Raw genomic sequence first — 23,170 nt, forward strand, 5'->3', positions numbered from 1 at the left:
GCATCCCCCTGGACAGATGTGGCCGAGAAAGCCACCATAGAAGAGAGTTTCTGGTCTCTTGATCCAGATTCAGAGTGGGGGACAAATCTGAGTAATCCCCATTCCACTGACTCAGCATGCACAATTGCAGCGGTCTGAGATGTAGGCGTGCAAAGGGTACTATGTCCATTGCTGCTACCATTAAGCCGATCACCTCCATGCATTGAGCTACTGACGGGAGTTGAATGGAATGAAGGACACGGCATGTATTTAGAAGCTTTGTTAATCTGTCTTCTGTCAGATAAATCTTCATTTCTACAGAATCTATAAGAGTCCCCAAGAATGGAACTCTTGTGAGAGGCAAGAGAGAACTCTTCTTTTCGTTCACTTTCCATCCATGCGACCTTAGAAATGCCAGAACTAACTCTGTATGAGACTTGGCAGTTTGAAAGCTTGAAGCTTGTATCAGAATGTCGTCTAGGTACGGAGCTACCGAAATTCCTCGCGGTCTCAGAACCGCTAGAAGGGCACCCAGAACCTTTGTGAAGATTCTTGGAGCCGTAGCCAATCCGAATGGAAGGGCTACAAACTGGTAATGCCTGTCTAAAAAGGCAAACCTTAGATACCGGTAATGATCTTTGTGAATCGGTATGTGAAGGTAAGCATCCTTTAAATCCACTGTGGTCATGTACTGACCCTTTTGGATCATGGGTAAGATTGTCCGAATAGTTTCCATTTTGAACGATGGAACTCTTAGGAATTTGTTTAGGATCTTTAAATCCAAGATTGGCCTGAAAGTTCCCTCTTTTTTGGGGACCACAAACAGGTTTGAGTAAAACCCTTGTCCTTGTTCCGACCGCGGAACCGGATGGATCACTCCCATTAATAATAGATCTTGTACACAGCGTAGAAACGCGTCCTTCTTTATTTGGCTTGTTGACAACCTTGACAGATGAAATCTCCCTCTTGGGGGAGATAATTTGAAGTCTAGAAGGTATCCCTGAGATATGATCTCTAGCGCCCAGGGATCCTGGACATCTCTTGCCCAAGCCTGGGCGAAGAGAGAGAGTCTGCCCCCCACTAGATCCGGTCCCGGATCGGGGGCCCTCGGTTCATGCTGTCTTAGGGGCAGCAGCAGGTTTTCTGGCCTGCTTGCCCTTATTCCAGGACTGGTTAGGTTTCCAGCCTTGTCTGTAACGAGCAACAGCTCCTTCCTGTTTTGGTGCAGTGGAAGTTGATGCTGCACCTGCTTTGAAATTCCGAAAGGGACGAAAATTAGACTGTCTAGCCTTAGCTTTGGCTTTGTCTTGAGGTAGAGCGTGGCCCTTACCTCCTGTAATGTCAGCGATAATTTCTTTCAAACCGGGCCCAAATAAAGTTTGCCCCTTGAAAGGTATATTAAGTAATTTGGACTTAGAAGTTACATCAGCCGACCAGGATTTTAGCCACAGCGCCCTACGTGCCTGAATGGCGAATCCTGAATTCTTAGCCGTAAGTTTGGTTAAATGTACTACGGCCTCCGAAATGAATGAATTAGCTAGTTTAAGGACTCTAAGCCTGTCCGTAATGTCGTCCAGCGTAGTGGAACTAAGGTTCTCTTCCAGAGACTCAATCCAAAATGCTGCCGCAGCCGTAATCGGCGCGATGCATGCAAGGGGTTGCAATATAAAACCTTGTTGAACAAACATTTTCTTAAGGTAACCCTCTAATTTTTTATCCATAGGATCTGAAAAAGCACAGCTATCCTCCACCGGGATAGTGGTGCGCTTAGCTAAAGTAGAGACTGCTCCCTCCACTTTAGGGACCGTTTGCCATAAGTCCCGTGTGGTGGCGTCTATTGGAAACATCTTTCTAAATATTGGAGGGGGTGAGAACGGCACACCGGGTCTATCCCACTCCTTAGTAACAATTTCAGTTAATCTCTTAGGTATAGGAAAAACGTCAGTACTCGTCACTCCCATTTACCGCAAAGTATTTATCCAACCTACACATTTTCTCTGGTATTGCAACAGTGTTACAATCGTTAAGAGCCGCTAAGACCTCCCCTAGTAATACACGGAGGTTTTCCAATTTAAATTTAAAATTTGAAATATCTGAATCCAATCTGCTTGGATCAGAACCGTCACCTACAGAATGAAGCTCTCCGTCCTCATGCTCTGCAAGCTGTGACGCAGTATCAGACATGGCCCTAGAATTATCAGCGCACTCTGTTCTCACCCCAGAGTGATCACGCTTGCCTCTTAGTTCTGGTAACTTAGCCAAAACTTCAGTCATAACAGTAGCCATATCTTGTAATGTTATCTGTAATGGCTGCCCAGATGTACTAGGCGCCATAATATCACGCACCTCCCGGGCGGGAGACGCAGGTACTGACACGTGAGGCGAGTTAGACGGCATAACTCTCCCCTCGCTGTTTGGTGAAATTTGTTCAATTTGTACAGATTGGCTTTTATTTAAAGTAGTATCAATACAGTTAGTACATAAATTTCTATTGGGCTCCACCTTGGCATTGGAACAAATGACACAGGTATCTTCCTCTGAATCAGACATGTTTAACACACTAGCAATAAACATGCAACTTGGTTACAATCTTATTTAACAAAAACGTACTGTGCCTCAAAGAAGCACTAAACGATTAAATGACAGTTGAAATAATGAACTGAAAAACAGTTATAGCATCACTCTTTAAAAACAACACAACTTGTTAGCAAAGGTTTGTTCCCATTAGTAAAGTAACACTAATTAAATTTTAAACATAAAAATCACAGAGCAACGTTTTAAAACACAGTCACTACATAAGTCTCACAGCTCTGCTGAGAGAATCTACCTCCCTTCAAAGAAGTTTGAAGACCCCTGAGTTCTGTTAGAGATGAACCGGATCATGCAGAAAATACAAGAGTAACTGACTGAAAATTTTTGATGCGTAGCAAAGAGCGCCAAAAACGGCCCCTCCCCCTCACACACAGCAGTGAGAGAGAAACGAAACTGTCATAATCAAAACAAGCAAACTGCCAAGTGGAAAAATAATGCCCAAATATTTATTCACTCAGTACCTCAGAAATGCAAACGATTCTACATTCCAGCAAAAACGTTTAACATGAATTAAATACCTATTAAAAGGTTTAATGTACTTTTACAGAGTAATTCCGGTGAAATACCATCCCCAGAATACTGAAGTGTAGAGTATACATACATGTCATTATAACGGTATGGCAGGATTTTCTCATCAATTCCATTCAGAAAATAAAAACTGCTACATACCTCAATGCAGATTCAACTGCCCGCTGTCCCCTGATCTGAAGCTTTTACCTCCCTCAGATGGCCGAGAAACAGCAATATGATCTTAACTACTCCGGTTAAAATCATAAGAAAAACTCTGGTAGATTCTTCTTCAAACTCTGCCAGAGAAGTAATAACACGCTCCGGTGCTATTGTAAAATAACAAACTTTTGATTGAAGTTATAAAAACTAAGTATAATCACCATAGTCCTCTCACACCTCCTATCTAGTCTTTGGGTGCAAGAGAATGACTGGAGGTGACGTAGAGGGGAGGAGCTATATAGCAACTCTGCTGGGTGAATCCTCTTGCACTTCCTGTAGGGGAGCAGATAATATCCCAGAAGTAATGATGACCCGTGGACTGATCACACATAACAGAAGAAATATCTTCTCACAAGAGGTCTTACTCTGAATCCTATTTGGTACCCCTGAGAGACAATACTCAGAATCCATTGATTTTGGACAGAATTTGTCCAAACATCCTTGAAAAATCTTAATCTGCCCCCTACCAGCTGAGCTGGAATGAGGACCGCACCTGCATGCAGACTTGGGGGCTTCTTAAATGGCTTGGATTTATTCCAATTTGAAGAAGGTTTCCAATTGGTAACAGATTCCTTGGGGGAAGGATTAGGTTTCTGTTCCTTATTTTGTTGAAAGGAACGAAAACGGTTAGAAGCTTTAGATTTACCCTTAGGTCTTTTATGCTGAGGCAAAAAAATTCCCTTCCCCCCCAGTGACAGTTGAAATAATTGAATCCAATTGAGAACCAAATAACTTATTACCTTGGAAAGAAAGAGATAGCAATCTGGACTTAGAAGTCATTTCAGCATTCCAAGATTTAAGCCACAAAGTTCTTCTAGCTAAAATAGCTAAAAACATAGATTTAACATCTATTTTGATGATATCAAAAAATGCATCACAAATAAAATGATTAGCATGTTGAAGCAAGTGAACAATGCTAGACAAACCAGAATCCAATTCTTGTTGTGCTAAATTTTCCAACCAAAAAAATTAATGCAGCTGCAACATCAGCCAAAGAAATTGCAGGCCTGAATATAAATAGGCTTTCCTTAGATAAGATTCAAGTTTCCTATCTAAAGGATCTTTAAAAGAAATACTAACTTCCATAGGAATAGTAGTACGTTTAGCAAGAGTAGAGATAGCCTCATCACTTTGGGGATCTTTTCCAAAAACTCCAATGTAACTGCTGGCAAAGGATACAATTTTTTAAACCTTGAAGAAGGAATAAAAGAAATACCAGGCCTATTCCATTCCTTAGAAATCATATCAGAAGTAGCATCAGGAACTGGAAAAACCTCTGGAATAACCACAGGAGGTTTATAAACAGAATTTAAACGTTTACTAGTTTTAATATCAAGAGGACTAGTCTCCTCAATATCCAATATAATCAACACTTCTTAACAAAAAACAAATGTACTCCATTTTAAATAAATAAGTAGATTTGTCAGTGTCAATATCTGAGGAAGGATCTTCTGAATCAGATAGATCCTCATCAGAAGAGGATAATTCAGTATATTGTCGGTCATTTGAAATGTCATCAATTTATGAGAAGTTTTAAAAGACCTTTACATTTATTAGAAGGCGGAATGGCAAACAAAGCCTTCTGAATAGAATCAGCAATAAATTCTTATAAATTCACAGGTATATCTTGTACATTAGATGTAAAAGGAAAAGCAACAGGCAATGTACTATTACTGATGGACACATTCTCTGCATGTAAAAGTTTATCATGACAACCTATTACAAACCACAGCTGGGGATATAATCTCCACAAGATTACAACAAATGTACTTAGCTTTGGTAGAACTGTTATCAGTCAGCAGGGTTCCAACAGTGATTTCTGAGACAGGATCAGATTGAGACATCTTGCAAATGTAAGAGAAAAAACAACATATAAAGCAAAATTATCAATTTCCTTATATGGCAGTTTCAGGAATGGGACAAAAAATGCAAACAGCATAGCCCTCTGATAGAGAAAAAAGGCAAGAGGCATATAGGAATGGGGATTAAAATAATGAAAACATTTGGTGCCAAATATGATGCACAAACAAACAGAGAATTTTTTTTGGCGCTAACAAGATCTGGAAATGACACACTCGCGTCATTGAAGACGCAACCTTGTAAAAGGACTCGGCGTCAACAAAGACACCGGAAATGACGAATTTGCGTCATCGAACGTGACTTTGCGCCAAAAAAATCTTGCACCAAAAATGATGCAATATACTTTGGTATTTCGCGCCCTCGTGAGCCTAATTCTGCCCGCAAATTTAAAATGACAGTCAATTGAAAAAAGACTATACCCCAGGTAAGAAATACAGGCCTAGATTTAGAGTTCGGTGGTAAAAGGGCTGTTAACGCTCCGCGGGTTTTTTTCTGGCCGCACCATAAATTTAACTCTGGTATCGAGAGTTCAAACAAATGCTGCGTTAGGCTCCAAAAAAGGAGCGTAGAGCATTTTTACCGCAAATGCAACTCTCGATACCAGAGTTGCTTACGGACGCGGCCGGCCTCAAAAACGTGCTCGTGCACGATTCTCCCATAGGAAACAATGGGGCTGTTTGAGCTGAAAAAAAACCTAACACCTGCAAAAAAGCAGCGTTCAGCTCCTAACGCAGCCCCATTGTTTCCTATGGGGAAACACTTCCTACGTCTGCACCTAACACTCTAACATGTACCCCGAGTCTAAACACCCCTAACCTTACACTTATTAACCCCTAATCTGCCGCCCCCGCTATCGCTGACCCCTGCATTACACTTTTAACCCCTAATCTGCCGCTCCGTAAACCGCCGCCACCTACGTTATCCCTATGTACCCCTAATCTGCTGCCCTAACATCGCCGACCCCTATGTTATATTTATTAACCCCTAATCTGCCCCCCACAACGTCGCCGACACCTACCTACACTTATTAACCCCTAATCTGCCGAGCGGACCTGAGCGCTACTATAATAAATGTATTAACCCCTAATCCGCCTCACTAACCCTATCATAAATAGTATTAACCCCTAATCTGCCCTCCCTAACATCGCCGACACCTACCTTCAATTATTAACCCCTAATCTGCCGACCGGAGCTCACCGCTATTCTAATAAATGTATTAACCCCTAAAGCTAAGTCTAACCCTAACACTAACACCCCCCTAAGTTAAATATAATTTTTATCTAACGAAATAAATTAACTCTTATTAAATAAATTATTCCTATTTAAAGCTAAATACTTACCTGTAAAATAAATCCTAATATAGCTACAATATAAATTACATTTATATTATAGCTATTTTAGGATTAATATTTATTTTACAGGCAACTTGGTATTTATTTTAACTAGGTACAATAGCTATTAAATAGTTAAGAACTATTTAATAGTTACCTAGTTAAAATAATTACAAATTGACCTGTAAAATAAATCCTAACCTAAGTTACAATTAAACCTATCACTACACTATCAATAAAATAATTAAATAAACTACCTACAATTACCTACAATTAACCTAACACTACACTATCAATAAATAAATTAAACACAATTGCTACAAATAAATACAATTAAATAAACTATCTAAAGTACAAAAAATAAAAAAGAACTAAGTTACAGAAAATAAAAAAATATTTACAAACATAAGAAAAATATTACAACAATTTTAAACTAATTACACCTACTCTAAGCCCCCTAATAAAATAACAAAGACCCCCAAAATAAAAAATTCCCTACCCTATTCTAAAATACAAAAATTACAAGCTCTTTTACCTTACCAGCCCTGAACAGGGCCCTTTGCGGGGCATGCCCCAAGAATTTCAGCTCTTTTGCCTGTAAAAAAAAACATACAATACCCCCCCCCAACATTACAACCCACCACCCACATACCCCTAATCTAACCCAAACCCCCCTTAAATAAACCTAACACTAAGCCCCTGAAGATCTTCCTACCTTGTCTTCACCTCACCAGGTATCACCGATCCGTCCTGGCTCCAAGATCTTCATCCAACCCAAGCGGGGGTTGGCGATCCATAATCCGGTGCTCCAAAGTCTTCCTCCTATCCGGCAAGAAGAGGACATCCGGACCGGCAAACATCTTCTCCAAGCGGCATCTTCTATGTTCTTCCATCCGATGACGACCGGCTCCATCTTGAAGACCTCCAGCGCGGATCCATCCTCTTCTTCCGACGACTAGACGACGAATGACGGTTCCTTTAAGGGACGTCATCCAAGATGGCGTCCCTCGAATTCCGATTGGCTGATAGGATTCTATCAGCCAATCGGAATTAAGGTAGGAATTTTCTGATTGGCTGATGGAATCAGCCAATCAGAATCAAGTTCAATCCGATTGGCCGATCCCATCAGCCAATCAGATTGAGCTCGCATTCTATTGGCTGATCGGAACAGCCAATAGAATGCGAGCTCAATCTGATTGGCTGATTGGATCAGCCAATCGGATTGAACTTGATTCTGATTGGCTGATTCCATCAGCCAATCAGAAAATTCCTACCTTAATTCCGATTGGCTGATAGAATCCTATCAGCCAATCGGAATTCGAGGGACGCCATCTTGGATGACGTCCCTTAAAGGAACCGTCATTCGTCGTCTAGTCGTCGGAAGAAGAGGATGGATCCGCGCTGGAGGTCTTCAAGATGGAGCCGGTCGTCATCGGATGGAAGAACATAGAAGATGCCGCTTGGAGAAGATGTTTGCCGGTCCGGATGTCCTCTTCTTGCCGGATAGGAGGAAGACTTTGGAGCACCGGATTATGGATCGCCAACCCCCGCTTGGGTTGGATGAAGATCTTGGAGCCAGGACGGATCGGTGATACCTGGTGAGGTGAAGACAAGGTAGGAAGATCTTCAGGGGCTTAGTGTTAGGTTTATTTAAGGGGGGTTTGGGTTAGATTAGGGGTATGTGGGTGGTGGGTTGTAATGTTGGGGGGGGGGTATTGTATGTTTTTTTTTACAGGCAAAAGAGCTGAAATTCTTGGGGCATGCCCCGCAAAGGGCCCTGTTCAGGGCTGGTAAGGTAAAAGAGCTTGTAATTTTTGTATTTTAGAATAGGGTAGGGAATGTTTTATTTTGGGGGTCTTTGTTATTTTATTAGGGGGCTTAGAGTAGGTGTAATTAGTTTAAAATTGTTGTAATATTTTTCTTATGTTTGTAAATATTTTTTTATTTTCTGTAACTTAGTTCTTTTTTATTTTTTGTACTTTAGATAGTTTATTTAATTGTATTTATTTGTAGCAATTGTGTTTATTTAATTTATTGATAGTGTAGTGTTAGGTTAATTGTAGGTAATTGTAGGTAGTTTATTTAATTATTTTATTGATAGGGTAGTGTTAGGTTTAATTATAACTTAGGTTAGGATTTATTTTACAGGTCAATTTGTAATTATTTTAACTAGGTAACTATTAAATAGTTCTTAACTATTTAATAGCTATTGTACCTAGTTAAAATAAATACCAAGTTGCCTGTAAAATAAATATTAATCCTAAAATAGCTATAATATAAATGTAATTTATATTGTAGCTATATTATGATTTATTTTACAGGTAAGTATTTAGCTTTAAATAGGAATGTTATTTAATAAGAGTTAATTTATTTCGTTAGATGTAAATTATATTTAAGTTAGGGGGGTGTTAGTGTTAGGGTTAGACTTAGCTTTAGGGGTTAATACATTTATTAGAATAGCGGTGAGCTCCGGTCGGCAGATTAGGGGTTAATAATTGAAGTTAGGTGTCGGCGATGTTAGGGAGGGCAGATTAGGGGTTAATAATATTTATGATAGGGTTAGTGAGGCGGATTAGGGGTTAATACATTTATTATAGTAGCGCTCAGGTCCGCTCGGCAGATTAGGGGTTAATAAGTGTAGGTAGGTGTCGGCGACGTTGTGGGGGGCAGATTAGGGGTTAATAAATATAACATAGGGGTCGGCGATGTTAGGGGCAGCAGATTAGGGGTACATAGGGATAACGTAGGTGGCGGCGATTTGCGGTCGGAAGATTAGGGGTTAATTATTTTAAGTAGCTTGCGGCGACGTTGTGGGGGGCAAGTTAGGGGTTAATAAATATAATATAGGGGTCGGCGGGGTTAGGGGCAGCAGATTAAGGGTACATAAGTATAACGTAGGTGGCGGTCGGCAGATTAGGGGTTAAAAATTTTAATCGAGTGGCGGCGATGTGGGGGGACCTCGGTTTAGGGGTACATAGGTAGTTTATGGGTGTTAGTGTACTTTAGGGTACAGTAGTTAAGAGCTTTATAAACCGGCGTTAGCCAGAAAGCTCTTAACTCCTGCTATTTTCAGGCGGCTGGAATCTTGTCGTTAGAGCTCTAACGCTCACTGCAGAAACGACTCTAAATACCAGCGTTAGAAAGATCCCATTGAAAAGATAGGCTACGCAAATGGCGTAGGGGGATCTGCGGTATGGAAAAGTCGCGGCTGAAAAGTGAGCGTTAGACCCTTTAATCACTGACTCCAAATACCAGCGGGCGGCCAAAACCAGCGTTAGGAGCCTCTAACGCTGGTTTTGACGGCTACCGCCGAACTCTAAATCTAGGCCACATTTTCCTAAACAATGCATTTCCCATATATGAAACTGAAAGTCTGCAAAAGGAAATATACTGAAACCTGAATCATGGCAAATATAAGTACAATACATATATTTTGAACTTTATATAAATACATAAAGTGCCAAACCATAGCTGAGAGTGTCTTAAGTAATGAAAACATACTTACCATAAGACACCCATCCACATATAGCAGATAGCCAAATCAGTACTAAAACAGTTATTAGTAGAGGTAATGGAATATGAGAGTATATCGTCGATCTGAAAAGGGAGGTAGGAGATGAATCTCTAAGACCGATAACAGAGAACCTATGAAATAGATCTCCCGTGAGGAAAACCATTGCATTCAATAGGTGATACTCCCTTCACATCCCTCTGACATTCACTGTACTCTGAGAGGAATCGGGCTTCAAAATGCTGAGAAGCGCATATCAACGTAGAAATCTTAGCACAAACTTACTTCACCACCTCCATAGGAGGCAAAGTTTGTAAAACTGAATTGTGGGTGTGGTGAGGGGTGTATTTATAGGCATTTTGAGGTTTGGGAAACTTTGCCCCTCCTGGTAGGATTGTATATCCCATACGTCACTAGCTCATGGACTCTTGCCAATTACATGAAATAAATCTTTTAGGTTTCATGTCCCTTTAAACCTCTTGCTTTTGTTTAGAATAAATTGTGCTTATCCCACACTCATAAGTGGAGTCAAAAAGCAAATTTTACAACCTAGTTTTATAACCAAGAATTTGTCTTTTGGCTTCAATAGGGAGAGTGGGAAAAGCAGAATTGTTACAAAAAAAAAGCAAGCAGATTTTAACCTCTCTTTAAAGGGACATATTCTCATATTCAAGTACAAATAGCTGTTTAAAGGTAATGATCTGGCCCATTCCAGGACTTCAACTCTCCCAATATGAGCTGTTTTGAAATCCCCCGTTTCTCACTTATCCCCTTTATCCTTCGTCTAGATCCTTTAGGATTTTATAGCCAATAAGAAGCTACCCCCTACTGTAATGTAGAAAAGCAGACCTTGCGCACTTGCCTCTGCTTTACGGTGTGCTCAGCCTACAATACGTCAATTAAAGAGCAATTAACCCCTTAATGACCGGACCATTTTTAAATTTTCTTACCCTTAATGACAATGGCTATTTTTACATTTCTGCAGTGTTTGCGTTTAGCTGTAATTTTCCTCTTACTCGTTTACTGTACCAACACATATTATATACCGTTTTTCTCGCCATTAAATGGACTTTCTAAAGATACCATTATTTTCATCATATCTTATAATTTACTAAACAAAAATGATAAAATATGAGGAAAAAATGGAAAAAAACACACTTTTTCTAACTTTGACCCCCAAAATCTGTTACACATCTACAATCACCAAAAAACACTGATGCTAAATAGTTTATAAATTTTGTCCTGAGTTTAGAAATACCCAATGTTTGCACGTTCTTTGCTTTTTTTGCAATTTATGGGGCAATAAATACAAGTAGCACTTTACTATTTCCAAACCACTTTTTTTCAAAATTAGCGCTAGTTACTTTGGAACCCTGATATCTGTCAGGAATACCTGAATATCCCTTGACATGTATATATTTTGTTTTAGAAGACATCCCAAAGTATTGATCTAGGCCCATTTTGGTATATTTCATGCCACCATTTCACCGCCAAATGCGATAAAAAAAAAAAAAAAGTTCACTTTTTCACAAATTTTGTCACAAACTTTAGGTTTCCCAGTGAAATTATTTATAAACAGCTTCTGCAATTATGGCACAAATGGTTGTAAATTCTTCTCTGGGATCCCCTTTTTCAGAAATAACAGACTTATATGGCTTTGTGGTTGCGTTTTGGTAATTAGAAGGCCGCTAAATGCCGCTGCGCACCACACGTGTTTTATGTCCAGGAGTGAAGGGGTTAATTAGGGAGCTTGTAGGGAGCTTGTAGTGTTAATTTTAGCTTTAGTGTAGTGTAGTAGACAACCCCAAGTATTGATCTAGGCCCATTTTGGTATATTTTATGCCACCATTTCACCGCCAAATGCGAGCAAACAAAAAAAAAACTTTACATTTTTCACAATTTTAGGTTTCTCACTGAAATTATTTACAAACAGCTTGTGTTATTATGGCAGAAATTGTTGTAAAAGCTTCTCTGGGATCCCCTTTGTTCAGAAATAGCAGACTTATATGGCTTTGGCGTTGCTTTTTGGTAATTAGAAGGCCGCTAAATGCTGCTGCGCACCACACGTGAATTATGCCCAGCAGTGAAGGGGTTAAATTAGGTAGCTTGTAAGGAGCTTGCAGGGTTAATTTTAGAGATCAGCCTCCCACCTGACACATCCCACCCCCTGATCCCTCCCAAACAGCTCTCTTCCCTCCCCCACCCCACAATTGTTCCCGCCATCTTAAGTACTGGCAGAAAGTCTGCCAGTACTAAATAAAAGAGTTTTTTTTTTTTTTTTTAAATAAAAATAATAAAATATTTTAGTTGTGATGAACCCCTTCCTTAGCACCAACCTCCCTGATCCCCCCCTCCAGCTCTCTAACCCTCTCCCCTACCTAATTACCGCCATCTTGGGTACTGGCAGCTGTCTGCCAGCACCCAGTTTGGCCCCACAAACCAAAGTATTTTAATTTTATTTTTAACTTTTATTTTTATTTTTAATTATTTCTGTAGTGTAGCAGCCCCCCCACAATACCCCCACCCCCTCCCCCTCCCAGATCCTTTTATATGGAAAAAAAAATTTTTTTACTTTTTTTCCCCCTTCCTAACTTCATTGGTGTCAGTGTGGCTAATGCGTGCACGTGCACGCGCGTCCACGTGCACACGCGTCCACGTGCAGGCCCTCGTGCACGCGCGCATCGTGCACGCGCGCACACGCTCCCTCCTCCCACCCGGTCAAACGGCACCATCGGCACCATCGCTACCAGTGCAGAGAGGGCCACAGAGTGTCTCTCTCTGCATCGGAAGCTTGTAAAGTGGTATTGCAGGATGCCTCCATATCGAGGCATCACTGCAATACCCTCAGAGCTGCTGGAAGTGATTGTGATCACTTCCAGCACTCTGTTAGACAACTGACGTACCAGGTACGTCCATTGTCATTAACTGCTTGTTAATGCATGACGTACCTGGTACGTCAGTTGTCATTAAGGGGTTAAATACAGTAGAAATGCATTTTTTCTAACACACTTCACAATTTACTTCAAGGGACACGAAACCCAATTTTTTTTATTATGATTCAGATAAAGCTTATAATTTTAAACAACTTTCCAATTTATTCTATTACTTAATTTGCTGTACATATTTGTCTCTTTTAATTGGCTTACCAATGTGTTCAGCTAGCTCCCAGTAGTTCATTGCTGCTCCTTCAATAAAGGATTCCAGGAGAATTACGCAAAATTGATAATAGAAGTAAACTGAAAAGTTGTTTAAAAATATATGCTCTATCTGAATCATAGAATACAAATTTGGGGTTTCATGTTCCTTTTCTTTAACTTTCTAATTTATTTCTATTATCAATTTTCCTTCATTCTCTTAGTATCCTTTATTGAAGGAGCAGAAATGCACTACTGGGAACTAGCTGAATACATTGATAAGCCAATGGTAAGAGGTATATATGTGCAGCCACCAATCAACAGCTAGATCCCAGCCCCTGAGCCTACCTAAGTATGCTTTTCAACAATTGTTACCAAGAGAGGTATGCAAATTAGATAATAGAATTTAATTGGAAAGAAATTTAAAATTGTATGCTCTGTCTGAATCATGAAAGATTATTTTGGGGTTTCATGTGACAGCCATCAGTCAATCACAGACTAGTATACGTATACACTGTGAACTCTTGCACATGCTCAGTAGGAGCTGATTCCTCAGAAAGTGTGCATATATAAAGAGACTGCACAATTTGATAATAAAAGTACATTGGAAAGTCTCTTAAAACTGCAAGACCTATCTGAATTATAAAAGTTTTATTTTGACTTTATTGTCTCTAGCTCTTAAACCCACGATTCACTGCTTTCTTCAGCAGTTTCATAGCGAAAGCGGGCGCCCAGCATCTGCAGAGGCGAGTGTGTGCACTTTGCTATTCCTCATTACAGTGGGTGGTGAATTCTTATTGGCTGTACTGCCCGCTTTGGAAGAAGAAAAAAAATGCTATAAGATTTAGGCAGAGGATAAAGAGAGAGTCAGTAAACGGCAACAGATGTTTTCAAGCAATTCATAAAGGGAGAGTTCAAGTCCCGAACTGGGACTAAAATCCCACTCTAACGTGGATTTTCCATTTGCAGAACTAATGAGATAATCTGTACCCTCAAGTTTTTGAAGTTAGCGAACAAAAAAAAAAAACTCACCTTCACATCTCCTGTTATTAGGATTGCCTGAGTAGCCATGGCCGCAATGGGAAACACAAACATGATTCTTTAGAAATGTTTTGCTGTCACAAAGCTTGCAGTTATTTGTGTCATCACAGTCCAGACATCCTGGTGGACAAACTGTGAAGAGAATAAGGGTAGAATATGCAAAATATTACACAATGTGGTGCACTGGATTGAGGATTGGGATAATCAATGTTAGTACAAATTAGGCCTCAGAAATTGCATGGCAAGTGACGTTACAAGTACTGGAAAATTGTTTTCCCCTTAATGTGTTTCTAATAACAGCTACAGACCATTATGTTTATTTGAAAATTGGTCCTTTACATTTATTGTTGTATATGAAATAAGCTGGTTGTGCTCATTGAAGCCCAAACCCATTTAAATGGGCTGAGCTTGCATAAATAGGAGCCATCTTTATCTTATCTCTCTATACATAAAGGCCTCTATATCTTACTTCTGTCTGTATACACAAATGCTAATACTTAAAGGGACATAATACTCATATGCTAAATCACTTGAAAGTAATGCAGCATAACTGTAAAAAGCTGACATGAAAATGATGTAAAAAGGGAAGATATTTTACCTCACCTTCAGCTCACCTAAGTTCTCTGTGAACAGTTATACTTAATCTGCTGTACAGAAAAAAAATTGCCAATCAGCATCAGCAAAGCCATTCATAGCTTTGCTGTGATCTCATGAGACTTCATAGTAAACTTCCTTAAACTGAATAAAAAATAAAATGACTGTGCCTGCACATGCTAGATGCACACTTTCTTGCAAGTCCTAGGACTAGAATCCTGATTGACTGCTTAAAATCTCTTCACAGTGGGGTGTGAATACTTAGGACATTTTGAGGTAAAATATCTTCCTTTTTGTAGATAGAGATGTTCAGGTGATATTTTCTAGTAAACTTTTTAAAGCTATGCTGTATCACTTTCAAGTGCGTCAACATTTGGGTATCATGTCTCTTTAAATGGAGCAATTAAAAAATTATATTTTATAACCTATTTCTTCCACCCCCATTGGTCTGCTGCTGCCTCTTGTTACATAGTTTTTCTTTTGAGAATACAGTAGTGTTTAGATCTTTAATACAAAAAAGTAGCCTGCAGCCATCTTTGAATTAAATTAGATTTATATAATTATAAAAAGGAAAGATAGAAAATACAGAGAAAATTTCAGACTAGTATATGAAAATGAATTTTGGTAACTACAAAAACAGAATTTATGCTTACCTGATAAATTACTTTCTCCAACGGTGTGTCCGGTCCACGGCGTCATCCTTACTTGTGGGATATTCTCTTCCCCAACAGGAAATGGCAAAGAGCCCAGCAAAGCTGGTCACATGATCCCCCCTAGGCTCCGCCTTCCCCAGTCATTCGACCGACGTAAAGGAGGAATATGCATAGGAGAAATCATATGATACCGTGGTGACTGTAGTTAGAGAAAATAAATCATCAGACCTGATTAAAAACCAGGGCGGGCCGTGGACCGGACACACCGTTGGAGAAAGTAATTTATCAGGTAAGCATAAATTCTGTTTTCTCCAACATAGGTGTGTCCGGTCCACGGCGTCATCCTTACTTGTGGGAACCAATACCAAAGCTTTAGGACACGGATGATGGGAGGGAACAAATCAGGTCGCCTAGATGGAAGGCACCACAGCTTGCAAAACCTTTCTCCCAAAAATAGCCTCAGATGAAGCAAAAGTATCAAATTTGTAGAATTTGGTAAAAGTGTGCAGTGAAGACCAAGTCGCTGCCTTACATATCTGATCAACAGAAGCCTCGTTCTTGAAGGCCCAAGTGGAAGCCACAGCCCTAGTGGAGTGAGCTGTGATTCTTTCAGGAGGCTGCCGTCCGGCAGTCTCATAAGCCAATCGGATAATGCTTTTAAGCCAGAAAGAGAGAGAGGTAGAAGTTGCTTTTTGACCTCTCCTTTTACCAGAATAAACAACAAACAAAGAAGATGTTTGTCTGAAATCCTTAGTAGCTGCTAAGTAAAATTTGAGAGCACGAACTACATCCAAGTTGTGCAACAAACGTTCCTTCTTTGAAACTGGATTAGGACACAAAGAAGGCACGACAATCTCCTGGTTAATATTTTTGTTAGAAACAACTTTCGGAAGAAAACCAGGTTTAGTACGCAAAACCACCTTATCTGCATGGAACACCAGATATGGAGGAGAACACTGCAGAGCAGATAACTCTGAAACTCTTCTTGCAGAAGAAATTGCAACCAAAAACAAAACTTTCCAAGATAATAACTTTATATCAACGGAATGTAGGGGTTCAAACGGAATCCCCTGAAGAACTGAAAGAACTAGATTTAGACTCCAGGGAGGAGTCAAATTTTTGTAAACAGGCTTGATTCTAACCAGAGCCTGAACAAAAGCTTGAACGTCTGGCACAGCCGCCAGCTTTTTGTGAAGTAAAACAGATAAAGCAGAAATCTGTCCCTTCAAAGAACTTGCAGATAATCCTTTCTCCAAACCTTCTTGAAGAAAGGATAGAATCCTAGGAATTTTTATCTTGTTCCATGGGAATCCTTTAGATTCACACCAACAGATATATCTTTTCCATATTTTATGGTAGATTTTTCTAGTTACAGGCTTTCTAGCCTGAACCAGAGTATCAATGACAGAATCTGAGAACCCTCGCTTTGATAAAATCAAGCGTTCAATCTCCAAGCAGTCAGTTGGAGTGAGGCCAGATTCGGATGTTCGAACGGACCTTGAACAAGAAGGTCCTGTCTCAGAGGTAGCTTCCATGGTGGAGCCGATGACATATTCACCAGGTCTGCATACCAAGTCCTGCGTGGCCACGCAGGAGCTATCAAGATCACCGATACCCTCTCCTGTTTGATCCTGGCTACCAGCCTGGGAATGAGAGGAAACGGTGGGAACACATAAGCTAGGTTGAAGGTCCAAGGTGCTACTAGTGCATCCACTAGAGCCGCCTTGGGATCCCTGGATCTGGACCCGTAGGAAGGAACCTTGAAGTTCTGGCGAGACGCCATCAGATCCATGTCTGGGATGCCCCATAATTGAGTTATGTGGGCAAAGATTTCCGGATGGAGTTCCCACTCCCCCGGATGAAATGTCTGACGACTCAGAAAATCCGCTTCCCAATTGTCCACTTGTCAGGATTTTACCATTCTGTACCTTTAACTACTAATTATCATACTGCTATTTAAGGCTCCACCTACTGTTGAACGTTGCTTGGTAATTTGTTCAGTCACCCACTGTTCCTGAACACTTCGCACCCAGCTATTCCCTCCTGTCTAAGTTGGGATTTCCTTCTACTGATGCTAGTTCCTGTTACTCAAGTCTTGTGGTTTTGCAGCTCCACAACTTTGTTCCTGTCTCTCTCGCTGCTTGCTTCCTGCTTACTCGCATGCTGGTCCGTTGGTGTGTGACGTCACTAGGTGAAACCGCAGCCGCCACACACTCTCACTGAATCTCGGCACACGCTGTGTGCATTTCTTCTCCGGTAACTCCGCTTCTGCTCCACTCTGAGGATACTATTTGGGAAGTCGGTTTGTATGTATTATCATCAGGATTACCGGTCTGTATTACCAATTTACAAATAAGGATATCTTGCCTTTCATGTCATTTGCTACTGCTTGCCTCAAATAATCAAGTAATCAAGTTTACCTGCCATACTAAGCTATTAACCAGTTTATCTCATGCACTTGCTGTTACATGAACTATTCCGCTTGTGATTCACTATATTGACTTGCACAGTGACTTTTGCAGTATCTATCATTTGCCTAAATAGCACTGCTCCATTTGCATTAACCTCTGATGAACTTTATGTGCTTAAACTGACTTTAACCCAACAACTACTCTCAAACTGCATATCTCTTATCTGGTTGTAAATAACCAACGAAGCTACCCTGCACAACTCTATCTAAAGTGTGTGTGTGTGCCTGTGCAAGTTATGTAAATATTTTATATGTGTGTGATGCGAGTCTACAACTAATTTGGATGTAAATAAGCTTCTCCCTAAACTTTGGATTCTGAGTTATCCTACATTACCATACTATATTACTGTTTAGCTCATATCCAACTCCTTTTGGTATACCATCTTCACTCTGTATCCTACAGTAGTGACCCTCAGATCTATGAGCATAACAGGGTTCACACAAGTTAGATCTTAGTGAACCCGAGGTAAGGTGTGAGACTGAGTGGTCCTGCATGAACAAGGGTACTAGTTCATACTTAAACATTACATATTACCAAGCCTATAAAGATAACTAGTACTTTGTTTAATGGATATAACAGAGCTTTACAATAGGGTTGGCTCCCTAGCTCAAAGTATGGATCACATGATACAGGGACTAAGGGAGATACAATTGGAGAACCAAAACATCAGAAAATTCATAAATGAGCAGCTTGCCAGTAAACCTCCTGTAGCTGAAAATTCAGCTGAACCTTTAATTAGCCCTCCTGAAAAATTCTCTGGGGAGAGAGCTTTTTTCAGGGATTTTAAGAACTCTTGTACACTGATGTTTACTCTGAAACCTAAATCATATCCAACAGATAGGGTCAGGGTATTAACTGTTATCTCATTCTTACGTGGTGAGGCCAGGTCTTGGGCTAATACCTATTATGAAAAGGATGATCCCATCTTAAATTCTCTCGATGCATTTTTTTCCGCCATGTCTCTGCTTTATGAGGATCACAATAAACAGAACACAGCAGAAACAGCTATTAGGTCCTTACGTCAAGGGAAGAGAGTCGTGGAAGAATATATCACAGATTTCAAACGTTGGGCACCGGACACTCAGTGGAACACTCCAGCCTTAAGGAATCAATACCGATTAGGTCTCAGTGAAGCAATAAAAGATGAGCTTGCACGTGGTATCATTCCTGATGATTTAGAAGCCCTCATGACACTTAGCATTGGTATAGACCGAAGATTAAGGGAAAGAAAATCTGAAAGATCCTTCAGTGATGCAAGTTACAGAAAACTACCCACTTATCATGCTACGCCTTCAACCTTGCCAGCAAGGTCCCTTGATGAACCTATGGATGTAGCAGTGATTCGTGGTCCTCTAAAACCAGAAGAAAAAGCTAGGCGCAAATTATTGAACCTTTGTTTATACTGTGCTGATAAAGATCACACTGTTAAGGATTGTCCAATACTTCTTCGCCAAAAGAAGGGTAAGACACCTCCTAGTTATCATATATTCAATATGGTACATGATTTCACTTCTCATTTGTCCCTTCCTCTCTCCCTACAGTGGCATCACCGGAAGATAGACGTACAGGCCGTAGTTGACTCTGGCGCATCTGGGAATTTTGTAGATATTTCTTTTGTTGTTAAAAATTTGATACCACTAATAAAAAAGAGTGTTTCACTTGCTATACGTTTGGTTGATGGCTCACTATTCAGTTCAGGTCCAATAACACATCACACCATTCCTATTACTGTAATAACTAAGTCTGGTCATATTGAGCAATTGTCTTTCGATGTACTTCCCACTTCAGTATATCCTATGATACTTGGTTTGAACTGGTTAATAAGACACAACCCCACTATTTCATGGTGTGAGGGGTCTGTGATCTTTGATTCAGCATTTTGTAAACATTCATGTTTTACCAAACACTCTTTATACCATTTATCTGTCAATGGCCTACCTGAATGTTACAAAGAATTTAGTGACGTTTTTGATAAGGTTGAGGCAGACACACTACCACCACACAGGACGTATGATTGTCCTATTGATCTCATACCAAACAGTACCATACCTATAGGACATATATATCCTCTTTCAGAGCCAGAATTAGCTCATTTAAAAAATTATTTGGATGATAACTTAAAAAAAGGCTTCATTAGACCCTCCACATCCTCAGTTGGAGCTTCTATGTTTTTTGTTAAGAATAAGGATGGTAGTCTCCGTCCAATCATTGACTATAGGCAACTTAACAAATGTACAAAGAAAAACAGATACCCCCTGCCTCTCATTCCTGAACTAATTGAACGGTTACGTGGTGCTGTAATTTATACAAAATTGGATCTTAGAGGTGCCTACAATTTGATTAGGATGAGAGCAGGGGATGAGTGGTTAACAGCCTTCCGTACACGTTACGGCCTTTATGAATACACTGTAATGCCGTTTGGTTTATGCAACGCACCGGCGACGTTTCAGTGTTTCATAAATGATGTGTTTCATGATCTCTTAGATGTATGTATTGTCATCTATCTGGACGACATTCTTATATTCTCAGAATCATACGAAAAACATGTGTCACATGTAAAGCAGGTTTTACTACGATTAAGAGCTCATCGTCTTTTTGCTAAGCTGGAAAAGTGTATATTCAATACAGATACAATTTCCTTTTTAGGATACAACATATCCCCTCTAGGTATCTCCATGGAATCTAACAAGGTGGATGCTATAACCAATTGGCCTGCTCCCCGTAATAAGAAAGAAATCCAGAGATTCTTAGGGTTCGCGAACTTTTATCGCAAATTCATTAAAGGGTTTTCACATATTGTTCAACCCTTGACTTACTTAACACGTAAACATATAAAATGTGTTTGGAATCAGTCAGCAGAAGATTCTTTCATTAGTCTGAAACAGAAATTTATTACAGCTCCGATTCTACAGTTCCCAGATCCCAGTTGTCAATACACCCTGGAGGTTGATGCTTCCGAGTATGCCCTTGGGGCAATCCTTTCTCAAAGAAAGTCTCCAACAGAACCTCTTCACCCAATATCTTACTACTCCAGAGTAATGACCTCTGCAGAAATGAATTATGGTATTGGTGATAAGGAGCTTCTTGCTATCAAATCCGCCCTGGAGTTCTGGAGACATCTTCTGGAAGGAACACAACACCCTATTCTGATATATACTGACCATCGGAATCTTGAATTTCTGAAATCTAACAAAACCCTGACTTCACGTCAAGTCAGGTGGAGTCTTTTCTTTTCACGATTTGATTATATCATAACTTATAGGCCCGGCTCCAAAAATCTCAAGGCAGACTCTCTTTCTCGGAAGGATCCGAAACCTTCACATATAGAAACACCTGAATCTATCATACCTCCAGACAGAATAATCTGTTTAACTACCAGCTTTAAAACCACCCTAAAACAACATCTCTCTCAGGACTCATCTTTGCAGCAACTTGGATTAAACAAACATCAGGACGGTTTGTACTACCATGACAATCTACTTTATATACCTGAAGCTCTTAGGGATGAGATTGTTGGTTATGCTCATGACTCACTATTAGCAGGTCATCCTGGAGTTCATAAAACATTGCATTTATTAAAGAGAGATTATTGGTGGCCCAAAATGAATGACACAGTCACTCGATATGTACAAAGTTGTCCCACATGTACCACTAAAAAACACCCACATAACCGCCCTTATGGTTACCTTCTTTCGCTTCCAATCCCAGACAGACCTTGGACAGACATCGCCATGGATTACATAGTGGACTTACCATCTTCATCAAATTTCAACACCATATTAGTGGTGGTTGATTTGTTTTCTAAAATGGCTCATTTCATCCCCCACAGGGGTCTTCCAACAGCTTCAGAAACTGCCTCTCTATTCTTAAACAACATAGTGAAACTTCATGGATTGCCTAAATCTGTCACTACGGATAGGGGGTCACAATTCACATCCAGGTTCTGGACCCAGCTATGTCGTACCCTCAACATCTGTAGAAGACTTAGCTCAGCCTATCATCCCCAGACAAATGGGCAAACGGAAAGAACTAATCAGTCACTTGAGCAATATCTCCGCTGCTATTGTACTTTAGAACAAGATAATTGGCATTCACTGTTGGCCACTGCCGAATTTGCTCATAACAACTCACTACACTCCTCAATGAAAACCACACCATTTTTCATCAACTATGGATTTCATCCATCGTATCATCCTACCTGTACGTCTGATTCTACACTTCCAATGGTAAATGATACAGTCAATTCCATTGCTAATGGTTTTGCTTCTTTAAAAACAGTATTAGAAGTGGCACAAACTACCCAGAAGCATCATTATGATTTACGCAGATCTAAACCTCCGGATTATGCTGTTGGCGACAAGGTCTGGCTTAGTACAAAAAACCTACGTTTAAAGATTCCTAGTAAAAAATTAGGTGCATTGTATTTAGGTCCGTATGAGATTATTAAAGTAATCAATCCTAATGCCGTGACTCTACAATTACCATCTACTCTGAAGATACATCCAACGTTCCATGTGTCCTTGTTAAAATCCTACTCCTTGGTCAGGGGTAACTTACAGAGTTCTTCTGTTGTTCCTCAAGTCAGTGATGATGTTGAATATGAAATCGAATCTATCTTGGACTCCAGATACCTTCATGATCAACTACAGTATTTGGTAAGATGGAAGGGTTATGCTCCTGAGGAGGATTCGTGGGAGCCATCCTCAAACTTCTCTGCCCCCCAACTCCTCTCTTTGTACCACCGGAGAAATCCTGAACGTCCTGGTCCTTGATCCGCGGAGCGGCTCTTTGAGGGGGGAGTTCTGTCAGGATTTTACCATTCTGTACCTTTAACTACTAATTATCATACTGCTATTTAAGGCTCCACCTACTGTTGAACGTTGCTTGGTAATTTGTTCAGTCACCCACTGTTCCTGAACACTTCGCACCCAGCTATTCCCTCCTGTCTAAGTTGGGATTTCCTTCTACTGATGCTAGTTCCTGTTACTCAAGTCTTGTGGTTTTGCAGCTCCACAACTTTGTTCCTGTCTCTCTCGCTGCTTGCTTCCTGCTTACTCGCATGCTGGTCCGTTGGCGTGTGACGTCACTAGGTGAAACCGCAGCCGCCACACACTCTCACTGAATCTCGGCACACGCTGTGTGCATTTCTTCTCCGGTAACTCCGCTTCTGCTCCACTCTGAGGATACTATTTGGGAAGTCGGTTTGTATGTATTATCATCAGGATTACCGGTCTGTATTACCAATTTACAAATAAGGATATCTTGCCTTTCATGT

At 40.3% G+C, this 23,170-nt stretch overlaps 1 protein-coding gene across 1 annotated transcript in view; it reads right to left on the bottom strand.

Annotated features, from left to right (window-relative positions):
• The window catches only part of FRAS1 (Fraser extracellular matrix complex subunit 1), an 868,578-nt gene that overhangs the window by 281,270 nt on the left and 564,138 nt on the right, over positions 1-23,170 (bottom strand). The window contains 1 exon segment of the mRNA XM_053703296.1: positions 14,169-14,309. Within this exon segment, the coding sequence (XP_053559271.1) occupies positions 14,169-14,309 (141 nt within the window).

Source organism: Bombina bombina, chromosome 2 (genome assembly GCF_027579735.1).
Source record: "Bombina bombina isolate aBomBom1 chromosome 2, aBomBom1.pri, whole genome shotgun sequence".
Lineage (NCBI taxonomy): Eukaryota > Metazoa > Chordata > Amphibia > Anura > Bombinatoridae > Bombina > Bombina bombina.